Source organism: Diaporthe citri (assembly GCF_014595645.1).
Source record: "Diaporthe citri strain NFHF-8-4 chromosome Unknown scaffold_1, whole genome shotgun sequence".
NCBI lineage: Eukaryota > Fungi > Ascomycota > Sordariomycetes > Diaporthales > Diaporthaceae > Diaporthe > Diaporthe citri.
Window position 1 is genome coordinate 12,155,581 of NW_025064846.1, and position 20,853 is coordinate 12,176,433.

Sequence of the window (20,853 nt, forward strand, 5' to 3'; positions counted from 1 at the left end):
CTCGCTCATTGCAAGCATAAAGTCTCTATAAGTTAGACCTTCGGGGCCTCATTTACATGATCGATTTCACTGCATCCAAGTCTTTTCCTCCTCAAATTAGATGACCAAAGTTACTAACGCCTGTAAGGGCCTTAACACATCCTCCCCCTGCTGAAAGCATTACCTAGATAATACCAACTTTTAGTAGTAGCCAACCACAAATTCCATTTGAAGGCGGCAGAGCTCAGATAATCCTGATTTCCGGAGACTCGTACTCGCTCTCGAACCAGCTCCCTAGCCCGTCGAAATCCTCCCTTATGTCCAGCCGTCCAACCCTTTGAAACGAAGCCTTTTGATGCCCTGCCTCCTGGAGCAAGAGCGCATAGCCGCGCCCGTTGTCCGCGCTGCAGATCTCGAGGCTCCAGAGCAGCACATCCCCCTTCCCCTCCCACTCCTGCGGGCAGTCGACCTCGAATGTCATCCTGGGATCTATGCCATCACCCTTTAAAATCTTCACACCCTTCACCAAGTGACCAGCGGGCCTCCAATTCCCCACCTTAGTCTGCCATACCACCTGTCTCAGCCTGCCCTTCATCACCAAGTATCCGCCGGTGACCATCCCATAGGGATTCCCCGCCGCGGCCAGGGTCGTTTGGACATCAACTACCTGGCATGTAACATTGGGGCCCATCGTCTCCGGCATCATCATGGCTGGCGTGTTGGCGGAGACTCCAAAAGACGAGATGTGTGCGTCAAAACTTGCCCAAGACCACGATGGCGCTCTATATTTCTTAGGGCGCTTCGCCACCCGGCCGTCGGCCGGATACGGCTCGGTGGTCCAGAGACACTGCTCCAGGAAATTCTCCCTCCACATGCCGGCGAGGTAGTCGCCCACTGCCCTGGTCCTCCCGTAGTTCTCAGCCAGTGCCGCTATTCCCAGCAGCTTGTCATCCTCAACCGCAAGGAGGCGCTGCGAGTAAGCGCTGACCAAGTAGCCCCAGCTGTCGGGATGATCCAACTGGACGTATAGGTTGCTCCCGGGATCGAAGAACGTCTGAAAATACCGGATATCGGAAGGGACGTCTCCTTCGCATCGCTCGCCCTCCAGACAGAGGAAGATCAGCTCCCTCTGGCCGTATAGCAGGATTCTGCTGGATAGCAATGTCTCCTGCATTGTCCAGCCCCTTCGGAAGAGCGGGGCCTCCGACCTCCAGGACTTGCCCTCAGGAACCAGGAGCACATCGGAGGCATCTTTCTCATCGAGCCGCGCTCTCATCCTGATGGGCTGCCACTGGCCCCGCGGCTGCAGGAAACCGTGATTACACGTCAGCGCCTCCGCCGCCGCTATCGTCACCCATGAGCAATGGTAGATGGCGTGCATCTGCGCAAGCTGTGCCATCACGTCGTCGAAGTCGTCTTGGACAATGCAGATCGCGTCGACCCAGAGATAGGACAGGCCGATCCCGCGGGTGACGATGGCGGCGTCCTGTATCGTGGAAGGCAGGGTGGAAAAGTCGACATTGTTCAGGTAAGATCCCAGTTTCGCCCGGGTTGTCTTTGCGGGCTGGTCTGCGCCCCAGCAGTAAGAGAGGGCCGCGTAAGGGACAGTTGGATGGTCATTTGACAGCCTTATCGCTGGCTCTTTGTCGGTTCCGGAGATGTGAAGCAGTCTCGAAGGCATGAAGTCTCTAGGCCGAGATGAACACTTGGTGTGGTTTGAGTTGCAGTCGTCTATCCAATTCTTGGCCCTCCGGTAACTCAGATTCGAATTGGGTACCAAATTGGGCGGAATACGGCCCGCTAAGACGCCAGTCGGGGGACGGATATCTGGCCTTGTCAGCGTCTAGATTCGCGATGTAGGGCGGATGTATTGGCATACCATGTGGCATGTATATCTCGTAAGACTGATTGTACGACTCAATTTTGCCATTCTTCCACGAGATAGTGAATTTTCGGTGGGGATTCAGTCCACCTGAAAACACAGACACGACGGCGCCGTCTAATTCACTTTTCGACATTGGTCTTTCAGGATGAGATTTAATTACCGTTGACAGACTCCTCTCGAAAAACAGGCAGCCAAGTTCGGCTTTCTCACGAGCATATGATCCTGTCAGGCTACTCTGAGTGTGGCCGTGACTTTTCTGCGCTTTATGGTTAAAAGTCTTGTTTAGAAGATCAAGTTCCCACTCCCTGCAGTGAGAACATGAATGAGGCGCAACTGCCGGAGTTGCAGCAGCGAGCTCTTGTACCTCGCTGTTGGTGGCAAGCCAGTCCTCTGTGTGGGAACTTTGGCCCTCGTCGCGGGGCGACGATTTCTGAATTTCGACGGGCATTCTGCTCTCGTCAGATGATATGCATTCAGAGTCTAGTCTTGTGCTGGGCGCCTAGCCGCAACCTTTTGCACGTTTCGATCGGTAGCTGTGGGCAATAATTCGTTCTAGCTGGCATCCAGTCGTTCAGGTGTGCTTCTTCTAAGCTCTACGGTGATTGACCGCACGCATCTGAAGCTCGACCTTGGCCGCGATTCTGCAGGGACAAAATATGATGAGTGCGAAACCAATGCTGAAATCAGTGCAAACAGAAGAGAAGTAGAGGAGTGTGAAGCAGCAGCCTTGAGACACCTGGCATGCCAGGAAAGTAGTTGTCGTTGAACTCACGTGTGACTGTGCCACAATTTGCTGCCTGCTTCCCCCCTCACCTGCAGTCAGAATTGACTAGCGAATGGTGAGATGTACCATGTACTCTTGGGGCCCACTCTGCTTCCTACAGAATGCTCCTACAGCTGAAGCCCTGCTCGTGTCTTTACCTAGGTACAGAGCCCATAGTTGGTAAGCTCAAAAATTAGATATTCTATATACTACCGGGGCAACGCTTGGATTGGAAAAGTTTAAGCACTTTTAGAGCATGGGGTAGCTGGTAACAAAATCTCCCGGCTCGAGAACCTGGGGCTTGCAAGGGTCGAGAAGGCTGGGAATAGGAAAGCACAACCTGCGGTTGGGATGAATTGGGGAATTTTCCCCTCGGCATTTTTTGCCTTTCCTGTTGTTTGTGAGTTGGAAAATCTCGGATATCTCCTTCCCTTGTGGATATGTGCCCATCGCCGTGGTACAAGTCATTGCTAATCTAGGACGCATCAGATCTCTTTGATCCTAATTTGCAACACTTAAGAGAGTCCAGTTTGTATAGCTAGGCACTTAATAGTTCCCGTGATCTAGCAGATATATTACTAGTAGTATGGAAAATGTCTAGGGCCTCATAGGATTCCAAACTACGCATTTCGCCCCATGCCGGGGACCACTGAACATACCACCATGGTGGATGGTTCCCCCACCGGCCGATCCCCTAACCCTCAAGCAGGCCGATAAGAGCACGCCGGATCCACCGATAACGACTCCAAGGAGCTCGGGCCACCGACTTCCCCGATGAGCATGTCGCTTCTGAATTTTCTATGGTGACGAAATAACCTGGCGACTCGGCTCGACTTGGATTCGATTCCACTCCACCCTCCCGACTCTGCTCTCCTGCTCGCCCATCCCCAACAATGCGCCTGTCTGGGCTGTAATTCAGCAACTGGTTCGACACTTGAATTTCGTACTCTTTAATTTCCCCTTTGCAGTAGGTTGAGTAAAGCTCCACACATCCTCCATCATGCTCTCGCGGGCAGCCTTGCGCCTGGCCCAGCCGGCTGCTGTCTCGAGATGGGCCTCTGCTGCCCCGACCCGCAGACCTCTGCCAGCATTGGCAGCTGCGTCAACGATATGGAGTAGGGGCATGGCAAAGGACAACAAGCCGAGCTCCGGATTCAGCGCTCCATCAAATACCAACACCAAACCATCCACCCCCCAACAGCAGAGCCCCTCCTCGTCCGCACCGAGAGCCGCCCCTTCAGAACCCGCCAAGGTCGCCCCAGAACAACCAGAACAACCAAAAGCTGTCAAGCCCGAGCCTGCGAAACCCGTCGAACCAGCTGCCGACAAGCCCCCCGAGGCGCCGGAGAAGGAGATCCCTCTCTCTGAGCTTCCCGACCTTACCCAGGGTATCCCGTCTACCCTTGCGTACGAACAGGCCAGCGCGAACGAGAAGGCCGCGCTGGAGGCAGTCGAGGAGGTTGCGCCCACAAGCGCAGGCGGCGGGCGTGGGAAGGGCGAGCTCCCTGCTTCCGCATACATATCATCCACCGAGAAGCGCCGCCAACGGTTCGCAAACTACATGTTTGCTGCCTCCCTCGCCGGTATGGTCGGTGGCGTTGTCTACCTCGGCCGGAACTGGGATGACGAGGAGGAGCGCAGGCACCCAGAGGTACCCAACGGCTGGGGCTTGGGTCTCTGGTGGAACCGCGCCTCGACGCGCATGAGCGAGGTGCTGACATACTACCACGAGCCTGCCTTCGAGAAGCTGCTGCCCGACCCAGACCCCATGTTCGAGCGACCCTACACACTGTGCATCAGTCTCGAGGACATGCTTGTGCACAGCGAGTGGACCCGTGAGCACGGCTGGCGGCTAGCAAAACGACCTGGCGCCGACTACTTCCTGCACTATCTGAGCCAGTATTATGAGCTTGTTCTCTTCACCACTGTTCCCTTCGCCATGGGCGAGCCTCTTGTGCGCAAGCTGGACCCTTACCGCTTTATTGTTTGGCCACTGTACCGAGAGGCCACCAAGTACAAGGATGGTGCGATTGTCAAGGTAGTCAACCCCTACGCCATCGGTATGACTTCTTTACTTGCAAAGAGCTCAACTGACAACTCTTTGCACGTCAACAGGATCTTGCCTACCTGAACCGAGACCTCTCCAAGGTTATAATGATCGACACAAACCAACAACACGTTCGCGCGCAACCCGAGAACGCAATCGTGTTGCCGAAGTGGACTGGCGACCCCAAGGACAAGGACCTGGTGTCGCTCATCCCTTTCCTCGAATATATCCACACCATGCAGTACAGCGACGTGCGCAAGGTCCTCAAGTCCTTTGAGGGGAAGCATATCCCGACCGAGTTTGCGAGGCGCGAGGCCATTGCGCGCGCCGAGTTCAACAAGCAGCTCGAGGCTGAGCGCAAGAAGCACCCACACAAGGGCAAGAGCGGCATGGCGGCCCTGGGAGGACTCTTTGGGCTCAAGCCCCAGAACCTGAGTGTCATGGTCGTCCCCGAGGGCGAGCAGGACCCGGCCACTGCCTTCGCGCAGGGCAAGATGCTGCAGGACATTGCGCGCGAGCGCGGGCAGAAGAACTACGAGGAGATGGAGAAGATGATCCGCGAGAACGGCGAGAAGTGGCTCAAGGAGGAGGCCGCCCTGCAGGAGGCGGCGCAGAAGGAGGCCATGGCCAGCATGAAGACTTCGTTCACCGGCTGGTTCACGCCTAGCCAGGGCGGCGGCGGCTCGGAGAAGAAGGCTTGAAGTGATGGTCCTTCCACCCGTCCGACCTCTCGATCATGATACCTTTGTCTCGTGGTGATGGATAGTTCTCAACACCCTCCTCGCATGACCATGCCCACCTCTCTTCTCTACCTCAATGATTTCACATTATATCGTCATCGGTTATTGGCGGCGGCATCTGCATTGGAGTACTGGACGGCCTCTCTCTCGGGGGCTCGCTTGTTTCTTCACCTAATGTGTGCCCATCTTCAGACAGATGTTTCAACGGGGCATGGGGGATTCTGAACCAAACGAAATTTGTAGACTAGTTTACTCCATAGATGGGCCAACATGGTCGTGTACGAAGTTAAGGATATCCCAACACCACCAAAACGGCTTGTATGCGTCGATAAATAATCATGCACGTGTGGAACCACGGGTCCTGACTTGCCTCGGCTGGCTCAACACATGAAACCTTTTTCTGTTTTCAGAGAAATAAAAAGGGTGCAAAAATTCAAGATAATCTGCATCAGACCCATTCCCTACATATTGATCGGTCGATATGGAGCGATCGGCATATACCGCCTATTGATGTTGCACTGTCGATCAAGCCATGTTCCTGGCATGCCTGCTATGTTCTGTAATACGCAAATTTCAGCCTCGAAGGACGGAATATGACGCATTGCAAAGCAGTGAAGTAAGGACACTCGACTAATACCGCCGTTGGTGTGCTGTTCAAACAGAAACAGGCTGCTGGTCTCCATTTGGGTATCGCGGCAGCACACGAAGGGGGGGTTGGTATCTAGGCTGAGGTGGCCTCCCTTCACAAGAATGTGGAAGGAAAGCGTAGAAAAAATGAATTCTCTCGTCTATCCCGTAAAACAGAGCGTATTCTAAGGTGAATCCATATGCTGGGGTTAGTCTATATCACCGCTTCTCCAAGAAGCGTGAAACGTGGGTTCCTAACGCCACCACTGCTAGATTACATCCATCTCTACACTCAGCGCTCTAGTCTCTATCTGTTTAATCCACATATGTATATATGACCGTCATGCAACACGGACGTCTACTTGGCAATCTCAACACCATTTGTAGCACCTAGATCACAGGGTTAGCTGCTAGTCTGGGATGGAAGAGAGCAGCCAAGCTTACCAAGGGCCTTCTTGATGTCGCCGTAGATTGCAAATTGGCCGGCAGTCAGCCCGCCAACCATGAACAGACGGGTGGGAAGACCAGCGAAAGAGCCGCGGACACCAAGCTCACCGGCGATCTTCACCAGACGGGAGGCAGTGCTCTCGCCAGGGAGACCCTTGGTCTTGTTGATCTTGGACAGCATGGTGTCAGCGGGCTGTGAGACGATGGCAGCGGCGAAGCCGGCAAGGAGTCCGGATCCCAGGTTCACGGCCGTCTGGCCACCGCTGGACAGCTGGGACTTGTCGAGCTGGGCAAAGATGGCCTCGGATATCTTCTCAAAGGCGACGAACTTTGTTACGGTGTAGGGAACCCTGTGCATATGTGTCAGTTCCCATCTCATCTTTACTGCACACCATCACGGTTTCCACCGAGACCGACGTACTGCTTAAAGAGGATAGGGCCAAAGCCAGAGTAGAAGGCGCCCACGCCCTCGTTCCTGAGGATCTTGCCGAAGCCACCAATCAGACCGTTGGCGAAACCGGGCGTGGAGACGAGGCGGATGCGGGTCGCCTCGAGGGGGCACAGCGCAATGGACGCGAAGAACTCGGCGCTGGCGGCGGACACGGAGTAGACGGCGGCGCGGTTCCGCCGGGCCTTCTCGATGCCGAGCAGGTCGATGGACTGCTTCTTGAAGAACTCGTAGCCGCCGAACTTGAAGGCGCCCTGGATGAAGTAGCCGGTGAAGGTGGGCCCGAAGCCGGTCAGGAGGGCGCCGGCGCCCTCGTTCCGGATGACCTGCCGGAAGCCGCCGATCATGCCGCGGTTGTACGTGGCCGGGTCGAGCTGGATCTTGGTCTTGACGCTTCGGGGGGGGTGGTGTCAGTCAGAGATCTTTTGGGACGAGTTGAGGCATCTGGGGACAAACGGACACGTCGACCGGGGTGAAGGCGCCGTGCGTGACGGAGCAGCCCAGGGCACCGGCGAGGGCGAAGCGAGAGTAGAGGTCGATGCCCTCGGGGGCCTTCTGGGTGGCCAGGGCAACAGGCGAGGCAGCCATCGTGACGGTGATGAAATTGAATGACGGAAAAGGATCAAGGGGTGAGTTGTCAGGGTGAGAGGTGAGGATGATGACAACAAAATTCTGTGCTTATTAGCGGGCTGATGTTTTGGTCGGGTCTAACCGGCAAGGATTCGGTGGGCATCGGTCATAGGGCCCGCTAACTCCGCTATTTGACAATGTCATGTCTGTATCACGATTGAGTGTGTCAGGAATGCTTGGGATTCAGGGTAATTCGAATTGGGTCGAGCATCTTGGGACGTCCGTTTACTTGTTTATTTCAAGACAAATGGGTGTGGGTGTGACGGGGTTCTAGGTAGACTACCTTGTCCAGCGCCCATGTCGCACAGCTTTCAGCACCCGAGAGCGGCCATCGGGAGCGGGCCTCAAGTAATACAGCACTGCAAAGTTAGGTACTACTTACAGCCTATATTTGGATATCAAGAGTCTACCCACTAAGCATACAATCATATACGGAGAATTGAAAAAGTGTTTCCTCTGGTTGTTCCTTTTCCTTCTGTTTCCTCAAAGAGTTTCCTCAAAGAGTAAAAGAGAAAACACCAAAGTTTCATATCGGACGGGGTTCAAAACTGCACCACCTTCCCATCGACAAGAGAAAGCAAAGCGCTTTCCCTAGGCGGACTGAGAGAAGACCTCCTTGCCAGCGACGGTTGTGGAGAGGACTTTGGTCTGGCCAATCTCCGTCGTGTCGACTGTGAGCGGGTTACGATCAACAACGATGAAGTTGGCGGCCTTGCCAACCTCGATGGAACCGACGACATCGTCGAGACCGGCGGCCTTGGCTCCGTTGATGCTGAAAATGCGGATCGCCTCTTCCACAGTCACGGCCTGCTCCTCCCACAGGGTGCCTGGGAACTGACCAGTGGGGTCTTGGCGGGTGACCAGCCCCCCGATGCCTTCCCAGGGGTTGGGAACGGCGCTGACAGACCAGTCAGAGCCCCCGGCGACCAGGATACCTAGGTCGAGCAGGTCCCGGTTGGGCTGTATGTGAGAAGCTATCTCCTCGGGCAAGACGGTGGCGATCGATTGGGTGATGATACCAGGGTACCAGAGAAAGGGCGACACGTCGGCCACCACGTTGAGAAGCTTCATCCGCCGTCGATCCTCGGGAGTCACGAATTGGCCGTGGGCAATTTGGTATTTCTGGGTGGATCCCTCCGCCCGGAGGATCTCAAACGCATCCATGGCTACTTGCACGGTCCAGTCCCCGATACTATGGATCTTGGTGCTGCGGCCCTGCGTGCGGTACAGCCGCAGGATGTCAACTATCTCCTCGGTGGTGTTGAAGACTTGGCCGTGGTGGTTACAGCCGTGTTCCGTGGAGGGGAGATAGGCCTCGAGAAAGCCAGCTGTCTGGGCGGGTGGCACTCCGTCCAGTATGAGCTTGGTGAAGTCGGTGCGGACCCGGTCACGGTGGACCTCGCGGGCATGCTCATCGAATTCGGTGGCGTTCAACCCGGGCGTTGCCAATCCTCCGTTCATAGCCAGACAATTCGATACCCATCCCTGCAACTTGTCTTCCTCGTCTAACGAGACCAGAGCGTCGAGTTGTTCTTGCGACACGCTGGCGTCTTGGATGCCGGTCACGCCGTAGGAATGCAAAAGGTCCCATGCGGCGAGGGAGTACTCTTTGAGGTCATCGATACTTTCGGGTTCGGCCGCAGTCTGTGCCTGGCGGACCGGTGAGACTGCGCCTTCGATTAGGACACCCGTGCTGGTGTCCGTGTAGACCCCGCCGGCCTTGAGAGCGGCGGTGTTGGCCCAGGCGTTGTGATGACTGTCATCATCGAGCAGGACGGGGTGTCCACTTGAAGCCTCATCCAAACGTGCCAGAGCTCCCGTCTTGGAGATTTCGGGTAGAAGAACGCTTCCCCAGCTGCCGCCTGTGATCCAAGCGGTGGCGTCGGTCATGTTGGCGGCGTAGGACTTGATGGCCTGGAGCACCTCATCGACGGAGGCAGAGGACGGGAACTGCACTTCTTTCACGATCTTCCTTCCCCCAAGAAAATGGTGAATATGCGCGTCGAACAAGCCGGGAACGACCGGCGCACCGGCCAGATCCCTCACCACGGTATTCGAACCAATGAACGGCTCCAGCTCGGTGTCGTTGCCAGTGACCGCAATGAAGCTGCCGTTCTTGACCGCAAAGCCCCTCGCTGTGGATGACGCGCCTTCGGCGGCGGTGAATATGCTCGCGTTCCGGATCACGAGATCGGCGCCCAGTGTGGTGATGTTGACTGCATCGCTGAGTCTCGTCATAAGGTCATCGCCGCTGGGCAATTGTGTCGTGGCCAACGATGATGTCGCGTTGCACGTGACATTACCCTGGGCAGTTGCAATGCTGGATAGAACTGCCGCGAGGAGGAGACTAGGAAGAAACATGCTTGGATATGCTGTCGTGAACCGCGGGGATGACTTCCTGTTCACTGTGTTCGGCGTGTTGTCTTGCTCCTCGGAAAAGAGGAACAACAGTGTACCTGGCGGTTATATATACACATCTTCCAGCAGCAGTACGACAACCTGCTTGCCGAGTGTAAGTCCCATCAGTAGTCGGCTCACGACTCGGCTCATGGATACGATGTCCAGGGAAACACCACGTCACGGTGCCACTGGTGAAAACGCCCAGCCAATCTCCGCCATACTGATTCAGTGAATGCAGATCAGCCCCTCGTTATAGCTGCACCGTAGCCCTCAAGAGCTATCTTTCCCGTCCGAATGTGATTGCGGGTGGGCAGGGAGTAACTGTTCACCGCATCTCACTTAAGTTGCCGAATCGGGCAATTGCACCCATTAAGCTGCCAGATCGAGCAACTCCACTCCTTCTATCGCGTCCCACCATGCATTCACAAACCCGCCCATGCTCTTCACCCCCTGCCCCTTGGCAGTTGAGATTGAATGCCCCCTGATTTCCATCCAAAAGCTTGTCCCGGACTATCCGTAGCACTTGACAGCAGCATCGCAAGACTCCCCACAGCCTCATGGGGAGGCGCGCTTACAAAGTTGACTTGCCAGGTATCATACGGGACAGATATACGTTAGGAAGTTCTTGGTGATATAATCATCCGGGATAAATAACTAGCATAGGCAATGGAAGAAAACATACCAAGGAAGGAGGTCTTCATGTTCTGGACTGCCAAGTGCTGGGATTGCACAGTCCGGCCCACTTCTTCTAGTTATCTTCAATGCGCCCTCTGGACTCCATAACTCTCCAATATGTGTGCGAGAATGGTCTCCACGATACTAATTCAAATCATCGCCCTGGACACGAGCAGCATCAAAGCTCAAGTGTCAGGCCCTACACGATCGTAGAGTGATGATCATAGCCACGCGTTACCTCATTTGAGACAGGGCCTCAGAACAAGCACTGGGAATACCATCGCTAAGCATATGCACTGTAGATCGTATGCAAATAGCAAGGCCGAACTTGGCCTCAGTGTCTACTTGATCACGTGAGACACAGAACACGTACCGTTGAACCAGCCATGCGTTCATGACTTATTTTATGCCATCAATTTCAGCACAATCAAGTGGGGTTAGGAATGTTATCAGAGGAGTATATAAGAGGTAAAACTCTTGATTGTTATCTAAAACTTTTATAATTTTAAGTTAGACCCTATGTCACCAAGAGTGGAGGAAGGATCCCTCTGGTGGCTGTAAGAGTTCACGCAGTAAGAGCGGAGGACGTCCTGGCTGCAAGTGGCCCGTGTGCAACCTGCCTGCCGCAGCCCAACTGTAACCCCAGTCCACTGCGAATAACGGAGAGAGGGGATTATGATTTCGTTTGTTTTTATCAGACTGTGACATATACTTTGATATGGATGTTTGAGAATCTAGACGCACAGACAGCAGATCTAAGGGCATGTTGTTCAGTCTTCAACTATTACACCTCAGTCTTTACCAGCAAGCAGCCCTCGCTTTTTCCAGGCCACTCTTAAGTTGGGAAGCATCGCCTAAAAGATTGCAACATCATGGCCGCAAGTTCAGACGACAGCCAAACCTTGGACCTCGTCGACATTGCCCTGCTGTTGACCTACGAGCGGAGCTCCACCGATCCCAGGTTCCGAGGCTCCAAGCTGCACGAGGTCATCTTGCCTGGCCAGGCGTCAACCCAAGTCCCCTTGCCCGTCAAGGTCGAGGACAACGAGACCTTCATAGCTTTTGACGCCGAGCCGCCAGGGCATGTGAATAGCACAACAGAGCCTGATACCCCCCTCAACATCCTCCCAGCGGGCGGTCTCGCCCCGAACAACCCACTGAGCTTCTCCACCCCCAAACAGCTCGAGACATACTTCCACCGATCGCGCTGCCACGACACGTGCTTCACCTGCGTGACGCTGCTGCAGTATTTCTTCCAGAGCTTCCCGCCCTCCACTCCGCTGCGCATCCGGCATGGGCCGCAGCCGTCGGGGAACAAGAATGCGGCCCCCTCGTACACCACGACTATCAACACCTTCCGCATCGTTGAGCAGACACTCATCAAGCCTCGCATGCAAACCACCATAGTCAAGATGTCTCAGGACACGGGCTACCGGAGTGGGGATGAAGATCGCATGGTGCATGCTGTCGCGAGGTTTAACCCGTCCAAGGAAGACCCAGCCGCAAAGGAGGAAAATGTCACGGAGTCCTTCCTGGACCTGAGCAGCATGCAGTTCGGAGACGTTGGCCGGGGCCCGGGGAAGAAGGGCCAGGGGCTTTTTGCTTTGGACACGGCATCCGAGTTTCGCGGGCGCATGGGCTCCGTGTGCCGCGGGATCATCCCGGAGTCGGTCCAGGTCTCACACGGCGTGAGCCCTCATCCTACCATGGACGGCTGGCTGAGGGAGGTCGCGGCAAGGGCCAAGAAGAGGTGGGAGGCGGCAGCCAGGGAAAAGTGGTGCGGGCATTGTGGGGCGCCGGTCAGAGATGACAGCAAATGCGCTGGGTGTAAGGCGGAGTGGTACTGCTGCAGAGACCATCAGAAGATGGCTTGGGGGTTCCATAAACATTACTGTTCCAAGTCAGAGTGATTGGGTTCATCCATACTTGCTTGACGCAGTTGGCAAGGAAAAGATATTGTGATCGAGGATGATAGTCAAATTGATCAGGTTGGCACCGTTGGATGCAAATAGCGACTGATCGTGCTCTAGGAATATATACAGCAGCAAGTATGCGAGATCAAAGTTATCGACATGTGGGAGGTACAGCAAAGCCTTGGCACCCAGAATGTAATAATTCAAGATTCCGGCACGATCTATGCAACGGGCCCGCCAGCCTCTGGGACACCGCACTAGAAACGAAAAAGCGCATCAGTCAGATATTCCCATACTTTCACACCAGTCAAGAAATAGGGTCTTCGACTTACATAGTAAACAACCAAGCTGCCACCATCGAAGATCGTCTCAAGCGAGACCTCCTCGTTCTCGGCCGGCGCGAGGGTGATGTCGTCCCGCGTGTTCCAAGAAATCTGCGAGATGGACGCCGGCTGTCCGGTCCCGGGTGTTATCGTCGCATTGCCCCAGGCGCCCGGGTCTCCCCCCGCTGCCTCGGCGAAGATCTCGACGCCGACCTGCTGCGGCGGGTAGGGCGAGCCGAGGCCCACCGAGCCGGCGACCTTGATGACCAGGCTGCCGCCGAAGGGCGCTGGGATGTCGAAGTCGGTGATGTTGGCCGCGGGGGAGGACTTGCTGGTGGCGCCGTCGAGGACGACCTCCAGTGGTGTGGTGCTGTCGCAGCCTGAAACTCGTTAGGGGATGCAATCAAATAAATTGGGGGTTCTGCGCTCTGAGCCGTGACACACGATTCGAGGCAGTGAATTAACTTACGGGAGTAATCTGCGCGGACGCCCCAGGAACCTTGTGCTACGGCAGCATGTGCGCTGCCGGCGGCGGCGAGAGTAGTCAAGACAACAGAGGCGAACATGATGGGCTTTTTCTTTTGTCAGTGGTGTTGTTGAATCTGTGTAACCTTTCAGTGGATGATCGCAAGGCACAACGGCTTTACCCAGTACTCCCGGGGGGTTCACATGTTTATAGACGGGGCGGCAGGGAAGAAATGCCCGATTCCCCTGCCAAGAAAACGAAACTAAACGCGATCTAAATCGGGATGAACTCTGCAGCGCCATGGTCATGCGCGGATCCACTAAATGATCAGCCGTCATTTTCTCGTATATAGTGAGCCAAGACCCTCGCATTTCGAACGAGTCAAAACTTAAAGTCTCGATGTCCTGCAAGAAAGGAGCAGCTGGCTAGCCTCCGCCTTACTACTGAGATGCTAGCTTTGCGCGCATATGTGTACAGCCACAATGACGAGGAGACGGGTCGGAGTCTTTAAGACATTCTTACCCCGAAGCCAGCACCGCCAACACTCAATGCATGACCGCCACCGTAGCACATACTAGGCCTAGAAATTCCTCCCGAGGGTAATTGGTCCTCGAATTCCTATCTGCTTCCAAGCCGCTATCAGCCTTGGATCAAATATATACTCAAGAACCCGGGCAGTGACGGCACGTCCAGCCTGTGCCAAAGTGATCCAGTTGGAAGTTATCCGAGACACGCGTCTCGACTTTCAGTTGTGACATATCCGGCGAGACCTTTTGAGAGCCTTACCAGTGATATTGTCTGTCGTGCATACTGAGCTCGCTGATTTTCCTCGAGATCATGAATTGGCTAGGTTGCTGGGAGAGTGGGCTCATCACCTGGTCCGTATACATCGGAGTGTCGGTGTAATGCTCTTTCCTTGTGATGCATTATCTTGAGTGTTGGTGCAAGTTGCACAGCGGCGCATTCCCATGTGTTCGACTGCCTTGTGAACTTGTGTAGAGCACTTGTACTTGCTTGATAGCACAGAAGCCCTCGCCTGTCGAGCATAGGGAATACCTAGCCCTGGAGTACCAACTAATTGTGTCTTAGACCTCGCTGTTGCGTGTTTGGAGACATCTGTATACGTAGACTAGCTCCTCAAGAGTGAGGACGCAACTCAATCCGGTAAGCTGCTTTATGTTTGATTACCTGGCTATTCAGCCGATGCACGTCAGCTGCATTCGGTAACTAGTGACGGAGGCTTCAGATTTGGCCGCCGAAACACAAGCAGCTTTCCAGCTGCATATGAGTCGCACGATGTCACTGTCATGTACCCTGAATGTATCAAACTGTGTCCTACTTATCAGTGACTCAGCTGGAACCTGTCGCAATTCAGATCAGCGACAGTAAACAGCCTGCTAAATACGTTGCGAGGTAGACTACTCTAGATCTAGCAGTACGGAGGATGACATAACTATTCAGGCCTGTGTTTGTGTACCTTGCATCTCTCATAATGACATGCTTGACCTGTAACTTGACTATGGGGAACAGCAAGGGGTAATACTGCTGCTGTCAGGAGTGATAGGTGCACTGCAATAATCACGGGACCTCGTTGAACGGAGCTAGTAATCGCGCGGAGCATGTTGTGAAATATTACGGTGTCTCAGCTTCATTTTAAAACACGATCAACAACTTCAGTCTACATCTCATGCTGGCCATGTTCATCCGACTGGCCATTACCACAAACGCGTATCAGCATCCACAGGTGTGGTCTAGCGACGCCAGCAGTAAGGTCAGAAGCCTTTTCTGGCTTATATTCGGGATATGTAACACACTGATAGTCATTATGAGCTGCCTGGAAATATGTGTGCTTCTGATCTCAAGAATGGAAGTTACATTGTCGCCGTGCGACGTTCGGTCACTGAGCAGTGCGAAGAGTGGAAGGAACAGAGGCTAGAGGAAGGCGTCATCATTATTTGATGAGCAGGAGAGCAATGTAGTGCTCTTTAGATCGATGACGCCGTAAAGGTGAGAATCAAGCCATGTGAAGGAGCCATCAGAGACAATGTATCATGTCAGCTCGCTGTGCAAGTGGTCCGCCCCACTGGTCCATGGATCTCATCGAACGGCAAGGTAAATCAGAGCAACATTGCTACTATTCATCATTCGTCTTCCTAGACACACATGGTGATCCGAATCAGCTACCCTTATCCGATCCTTCCGGGCTCCTTGCTTTGCAATTGCCCCCTATGCTTTTGGTTTTGGGGTATCACCATAGACCCCGATTTTGTCGTTAATCATTCAATATAAACGCCTGAAGTCCATTTCCACCGTGTGCTGCGCCGTGAATATCGAAACCACAAATAGCTATGAGTAGCGCCTCCTAGGTGATGCTGATTCACCCCTTCCGTACCCCTCGTCTGACTCCACGCTTATCTTGCGCCCATGTTGATGCTTTGATCCGCCCAGCGCGCATGGCAATATATCCTTGTACTTCCTCTCGAAACGAAGTAGCTTCTCTATCTCCTCTGTCTCCTCGCGGCTGGCGGGCCGGGGTGACCAGTACGGACACCCTTGGTCCAAGTTCCCTGCCGCTGAGGAGGAGACGCCGGACAGCTCGTCGATGAGGACTAATCGTCGGGCTTCGTGGTACGGAGTCATGTTCGAGATGGATGATGTTCCGAATAGCAGGCGCATGTTGGAGGGCGTGTCTTGCCCTGTCACTACGAGACGACGGATGGGGTACCTTCATGTCTGTTAGACTACCTGGTGCAGGATCATGGGTCTCCATCTCTCAGACAGATGAAGATCGAATAACAGAACGGGAGTATGGGAAGCACCTACATGAAATCACTCTCGGGACCGCCGGCACTGCCATTTGGGAAAGACAGGCCCAGCTTGTCTCCCAATGCTCGTGCCTCCTTTTGCTGATGGGCTTCGTATACCCAGTGCTGGTGAGCTTTGTAGGTATCTCTGGGTGCTCGCGGCATGTTGGTAGTGGATCGGGATTCGAATATCGAATTTTTTGTTTCAAATATTTCTTACGAAATACTTTTGTTTCGAACACCTTCTAAACTGATGGAAGATAGGTGGGATAGATGGGCCTGTTTGCTACAAAAGCTCACTGCGGACTCCCTCCAATACAAAAGCCCCGGACTCCCATCCCTTTATACCATAGCTGACGGGCATGGGCCCCGGGTCCGTGAACAGAGACGTGCTCCATGTCAGACGTTTCGTCGTGGTAATCCCATGACCTGCAAGGTGGTCTTACATGCTACCGCAGTGCTCCCAAGGTTAGGCGCGGCTCGTTGCGGCCCGCCCCTTTTTAGGTAATTATGGGGTAATACTCCTGGGGCTTGGGGCAACAGCCGTCAAAGTATGGGGTAATACCCACTATGTATGGGGTAATGCCAAGCGGAAGGCCATGACGAGCCAGGGACGCTGACTGGGAATGCTGGACTTGGCCGCACGAAGGCGACATTTTGCGTGTGACACGGCGAGGCGGACTGGGTGCACACGGGCGTTTGTTCCCGCTGTCATTTTAAGATCCGGCAAACCCGTCGTCATTTGACATCTCGGAGATGGGACCTGCATGGCCATGGCGCCATGGGATTTGCGAATTGCGGGCTCCAGGCTGGACACGTTGGCAAGCCTGAGGTAGATGAAGATTGGAGAGCAAGCTTCGTCAGGGGCTGAGCTCTCTTCTCATCCGAACACAAGCCTCTGCTTTTCCTAGTGCAGCCAGAACATTTCGTCATCCATGGCACAACGCAGCTCACACGGTACGCGGTAAGACAGTGTCTCAAGTGGTCCTGCACGTCAAACCGTCATTGACCGCCTTCGTTGCTGGGAGCACCATCCGTTGGTCTGAGCACAGAGCCAGACAAATTCACGTTGAGCAAGCAAACAATCAATCGAGTCCCGACTCCTTGGATGATACCAGACTGCTGAGACTCCCGGAGAACTTCTGTTGACATTGAAACTGACGTATAGGAGGGTTGGACTTACCAAGGTAATGTTAAGGACGGATGTGCTTCCGTCGGCCACTGGACCCGAAACCTTGGGAAATTGAGTTTGCTTTTCTTTGAGCTCTGAAAGTATACCAGATGCCTCCATGCATTTACTTCCGAGAGCTCCGAATGCTCACAGAGAGGCCTGTTACTCCACCATACTCCCAAAGTTGCTGATCGAGGTCGATGGACGATTTGTTGGCTACCACCACCGCGCTCTGAAAGTTGGGAATCGAGCCTCCACTTTGCTTGAGTGACTAGAGGCTGACTAGAAGGCTAGGTGGATGACGTGAGACTCAGAAGTCATGCCTCCCACTCAACCTCCGGGTCCACAGCACCCCGCCTCATACAAGACGTTGCCCTGCTTGAAATATTCAAAATTCCTAAGACAGTCGCCTCATGAGATGTAGGAGACATGATGGCACCTTGGAAGAAGCATGAACAGGCAGGGAAGCATTCCGTGCTGACTCGTACACGGCACGCGGATGATGTAGGTGATGCGACCGATTCAACTAAGTGGGACGATTGGTGTTATTCCGGTTTGTTGTGTCAGGCATCAGCTCATCAGGACAGCAGTATGCGGTCTGCAATGATGACAGCCTAGTTATGGTTTAAGCTGCCCTGTCTTTCCAGACCACAAATTCCCTCGAATGCTGTTGCAGCTCCCTCAGGTATCAACCCCAAAGCCAGTTTGTGCCTGTTTTGAAATTGGATTCAAGCTTGTCGACATCGGCAATGAATCTGCTGAAGACCTCCCACCTGACTCAGCAGGGCCATCATTCGGCTAGGAAAACGATATCTTTCAACTACTAGTAGTTTCGAGGACTTCTCTTTCGTTAGATTATGGTTCATCCGGTCGTGGTATTTCTTTGCACGTGGACTATACATGGCTGCACTTCTTGAGTAATTACCTCGCAATTGTTTGATGAGGACATTGTTCGGCCACCTTTCTGTCAGTTTGGTTGCTCCTCTAGGCTGTCAGTAGTAGGCATGTTGTCGCGTTGCTCCTGAACGACAGAATCTGCGAACAGCACTACCTGATGCGAATTGACAACGGTCTGCACTATCGCTTCATTGATTGAAAGAATGTATCAAAACGTCGTGGAGAACTCCTGTCCAAGTTGTGACAGCGTAGGAAATGAGATTGTGCCCACGTATGTGTGAATCCTCAAAATTACACATGAGCACTTGAGATCGACGGAGAGTTGCATCTCTCCACTTCTGTTGAGAAGCCAAGAAACGCTTCCAAGACTTGCGAGGCCGCGAAAGGAAGCCCGTTTGCCGGGAAAGATTAACGCGCCTTGGCGGAACGCGTAAATCGCGAAGAACTCTCCAACATCCCCGCTCTGGCTGCCGATAGAAATGGGTCGAAGATAAGCCCTTGATGCTAATATAAAGTTGTAGAGGGCGGTATTATTGAGTTCAGGCAAATGCTTGTTTCTTTAACCAGACCTCGTTGTTGTACAGCACCAAGCAACTCCCTGATTCGCCCAGCTTCGTTTTGCTCTGGTCGAGGTAAAGAAGTATCGGTTTCACGATTTCTTGTTGAGGACAAAGAAGGAAAATGGTGCCCCGTCAACAAGCTGCCTTAGCGGCCGTGTTGTTGTTGCGTGGAGTGTTTTCACAGACACAGTACGGCGGCAACTCTGTACGCGTTGTGCCTGATCCATCGGTAGTGGAATCGCGCGCGTTCCCAGCTCCCAACGTGACTCTTTACAGTCCGGCGTTTGCCTCAAACGTGTCATTTCCGCAGGGTTGGCCAGAAGGAACAGCCGGAGCGACGAGCGAATACACCTTGCGTAAGCCAGCAGGAGCAATGAACATGTTCACGTACACAGGATGGACAGCAACAAGGCTGACCAGTATGCAGACACATTTCTCCAGGCTCTGGCGGACAGAAACCCTTCGTGGATGACGTACGAGACTACCGACTTCGAGTCTGAAGAAGGTCGCGCTTTTCCCTACGTGGTTCTCAGCAGCAGCAGCGCCAATTCCAGCGCCAACTCCGTCGGTGATGGCAAGCTCAAGGTCTGGCTACAGGGTGGTGTCCACGGAAATGAGCCTGCCGGGGACGAATCATTGCTTGCACTGCTGGGGAAGATGGACGCGGATCAAGAATGGGCTGCGAGCATCTTAGCGACACAAGACATTGTGGTCCTGCCTCGATACAACCCAGACGGAATTTCTTACTTTCAAAGGACAATGGCGACAAACTACGACCCGAATCGCGATCACATCAAGCTCGCCCGTCAGCAGACGCGGGATATCAAAGCATTCTTCAGCGAATTTGGCCCACATATTGCAGTCGATATGCACGAGTATGGTGCTGCGCCCAGATATGGCACAAACTACAGCAACGCTGCTGATGGGATGTACTCGGCTGCAAAGGTACGTCTTATATCAAACCTGACTCTGTGAATTCCCATGGCCTCCGGGATTTCTAACGTGTCGATAGAATCTCAACATCCACCCGTCGATCCGCAACATCTCCGAGGAGCTCTTTGCTGTCAATGTTGGCAGCGACCTCACGGCTGCCGGATTGCGTGGTGAGCCATACGTGACCATCAGCTCATCCTCCAACCCCATCCGGCTTGTGGAAGCAGGCAGTGACGCGAAGATTGGCCGCAACGGCATGGGCCTCACACAAACCGTGACATTCCTGTTCGAAACCCGAGGCATTGCAATTGCCAGCCAAGAGTTCAAGCGCCGCACCTACGCTGGGCTCACTATGGTCTCATCAGTCCTCCAGACGGCGGCTGACAACTTCGATGAGGTCTACGCTACCCTGGAGAATGGTATACAGGACTTCATCGACAGTGAGGAAGACATTGTCGTCACAGACTACACGACGCTACAAGACCGGACGTGGACGATGGTGGACCGCAACACAGGCGACGTCGTGCAGCTCCCCATAGAGTTCGAGAACAACACCCCGGCCACCGCAAACCTCACGCGTTCTCGCCCAAAGGCCTACCTCATCCCTCCTGCGTGGGCCGACCTTGCCGAGCGCCTGACGGTGTCGGGTCTTGATGTCGAAAAGCTCACGGACGCTTATGCTGGCACCGTGGAGGCTTACAACATCACATCAGCTTCGCTGTCACGATCTTACTACGAGGGCGTGGTCCTCAGCTCTGTCACGGCTGAGCCTGTGGAGAAGACCGTCTCGCTTCCGCCGGGTAGCTTTCTGGTGAGGACGAATCAGAGGAACGCGGGTGTTGCCTTCAACGCTTTGGAGCCGGAAAACATCGACAGCTATGTCAGCTTCAACATCGTGCCGTTGGAGACGGGCGATGAATATCCAGTATATAGGATCCTGTGAACGAGGCAAGGGTTTAATTATCAAACTTTGCCACGGCTCGACTTCACACATAGGCCCAATTCAATGGTGGCAATTAGCATCGAAGACTGACGTGAGTCAACTGCAATATAAGCACCTCTTTGTCAGCTGTATCTAGATTGACGCCTTATTATGGTGGATTTGGCGATGGCTTCGTTCCTGTGGATTTCCGGCCTGGTCCTAA

General features: G+C 54.0%; 8 protein-coding genes across 8 annotated transcripts; 3 read left to right on the forward strand and 5 right to left on the reverse strand.

Annotated features, from left to right (window-relative positions):
• Positions 1–223: 223 nt before the first annotated feature.
• On the reverse strand, positions 224–1,997 carry INS49_003155 (uncharacterized protein; the record flags this gene model as incomplete). The annotated part of the gene is made up of 2 exons (XM_043163951.1): positions 224–1,806; positions 1,859–1,997. 2 exons carry the CDS (start codon positions 1,995–1,997, stop codon positions 224–226), a joined length of 1,722 nt encoding a protein of 573 aa, XP_043032457.1.
• Positions 1,998–3,627: 1,630 nt separating this feature from the next.
• On the forward strand, positions 3,628–5,375 carry INS49_003156 (uncharacterized protein; the record flags this gene model as incomplete). Its single annotated transcript, XM_043163952.1, has 2 exons — positions 3,628–4,665; positions 4,743–5,375. 2 exons carry the CDS (start codon positions 3,628–3,630, stop codon positions 5,373–5,375), a joined length of 1,671 nt encoding a protein of 556 aa, XP_043032458.1.
• Positions 5,376–6,399: 1,024 nt separating this feature from the next.
• Positions 6,400–7,524, reverse strand: INS49_003157 (uncharacterized protein; the record flags this gene model as incomplete). Its single annotated transcript, XM_043163953.1, has 4 exons — positions 6,400–6,431; positions 6,486–6,838; positions 6,910–7,329; positions 7,397–7,524. 4 exons carry the CDS (start codon positions 7,522–7,524, stop codon positions 6,400–6,402), a joined length of 933 nt encoding a protein of 310 aa, XP_043032459.1.
• A 633-nt stretch (positions 7,525–8,157) lies between these two features.
• On the reverse strand, positions 8,158–9,927 carry INS49_003158 (uncharacterized protein; the record flags this gene model as incomplete). The annotated part of the gene is made up of 1 exon (XM_043163954.1): positions 8,158–9,927. One exon carries the CDS (start codon positions 9,925–9,927, stop codon positions 8,158–8,160), a length of 1,770 nt encoding a protein of 589 aa, XP_043032460.1.
• A 1,586-nt stretch (positions 9,928–11,513) lies between these two features.
• INS49_003159 (uncharacterized protein) lies at positions 11,514–12,603 on the forward strand (the record flags this gene model as incomplete). Its single annotated transcript, XM_043163955.1, has 2 exons — positions 11,514–12,468; positions 12,581–12,603. 2 exons carry the CDS (start codon positions 11,514–11,516, stop codon positions 12,601–12,603), a joined length of 978 nt encoding a protein of 325 aa, XP_043032461.1.
• A 172-nt stretch (positions 12,604–12,775) lies between these two features.
• Positions 12,776–13,443, reverse strand: INS49_003160 (uncharacterized protein; the record flags this gene model as incomplete). The annotated part of the gene is made up of 3 exons (XM_043163956.1): positions 12,776–12,811; positions 12,887–13,257; positions 13,347–13,443. The coding sequence occupies 3 exons, from the start codon at positions 13,441–13,443 to the stop codon at positions 12,776–12,778; spliced, it is 504 nt and encodes a 167-aa protein (XP_043032462.1).
• A 2,246-nt stretch (positions 13,444–15,689) lies between these two features.
• Positions 15,690–16,312, reverse strand: INS49_003161 (uncharacterized protein; the record flags this gene model as incomplete). The annotated part of the gene is made up of 2 exons (XM_043163957.1): positions 15,690–16,068; positions 16,167–16,312. The coding sequence occupies 2 exons, from the start codon at positions 16,310–16,312 to the stop codon at positions 15,690–15,692; spliced, it is 525 nt and encodes a 174-aa protein (XP_043032463.1).
• A 2,859-nt stretch (positions 16,313–19,171) lies between these two features.
• On the forward strand, positions 19,172–20,651 carry INS49_003162 (uncharacterized protein; the record flags this gene model as incomplete). The annotated part of the gene is made up of 2 exons (XM_043163958.1): positions 19,172–19,720; positions 19,788–20,651. 2 exons carry the CDS (start codon positions 19,172–19,174, stop codon positions 20,649–20,651), a joined length of 1,413 nt encoding a protein of 470 aa, XP_043032464.1.
• Positions 20,652–20,853: the final 202 nt, after the last annotated feature.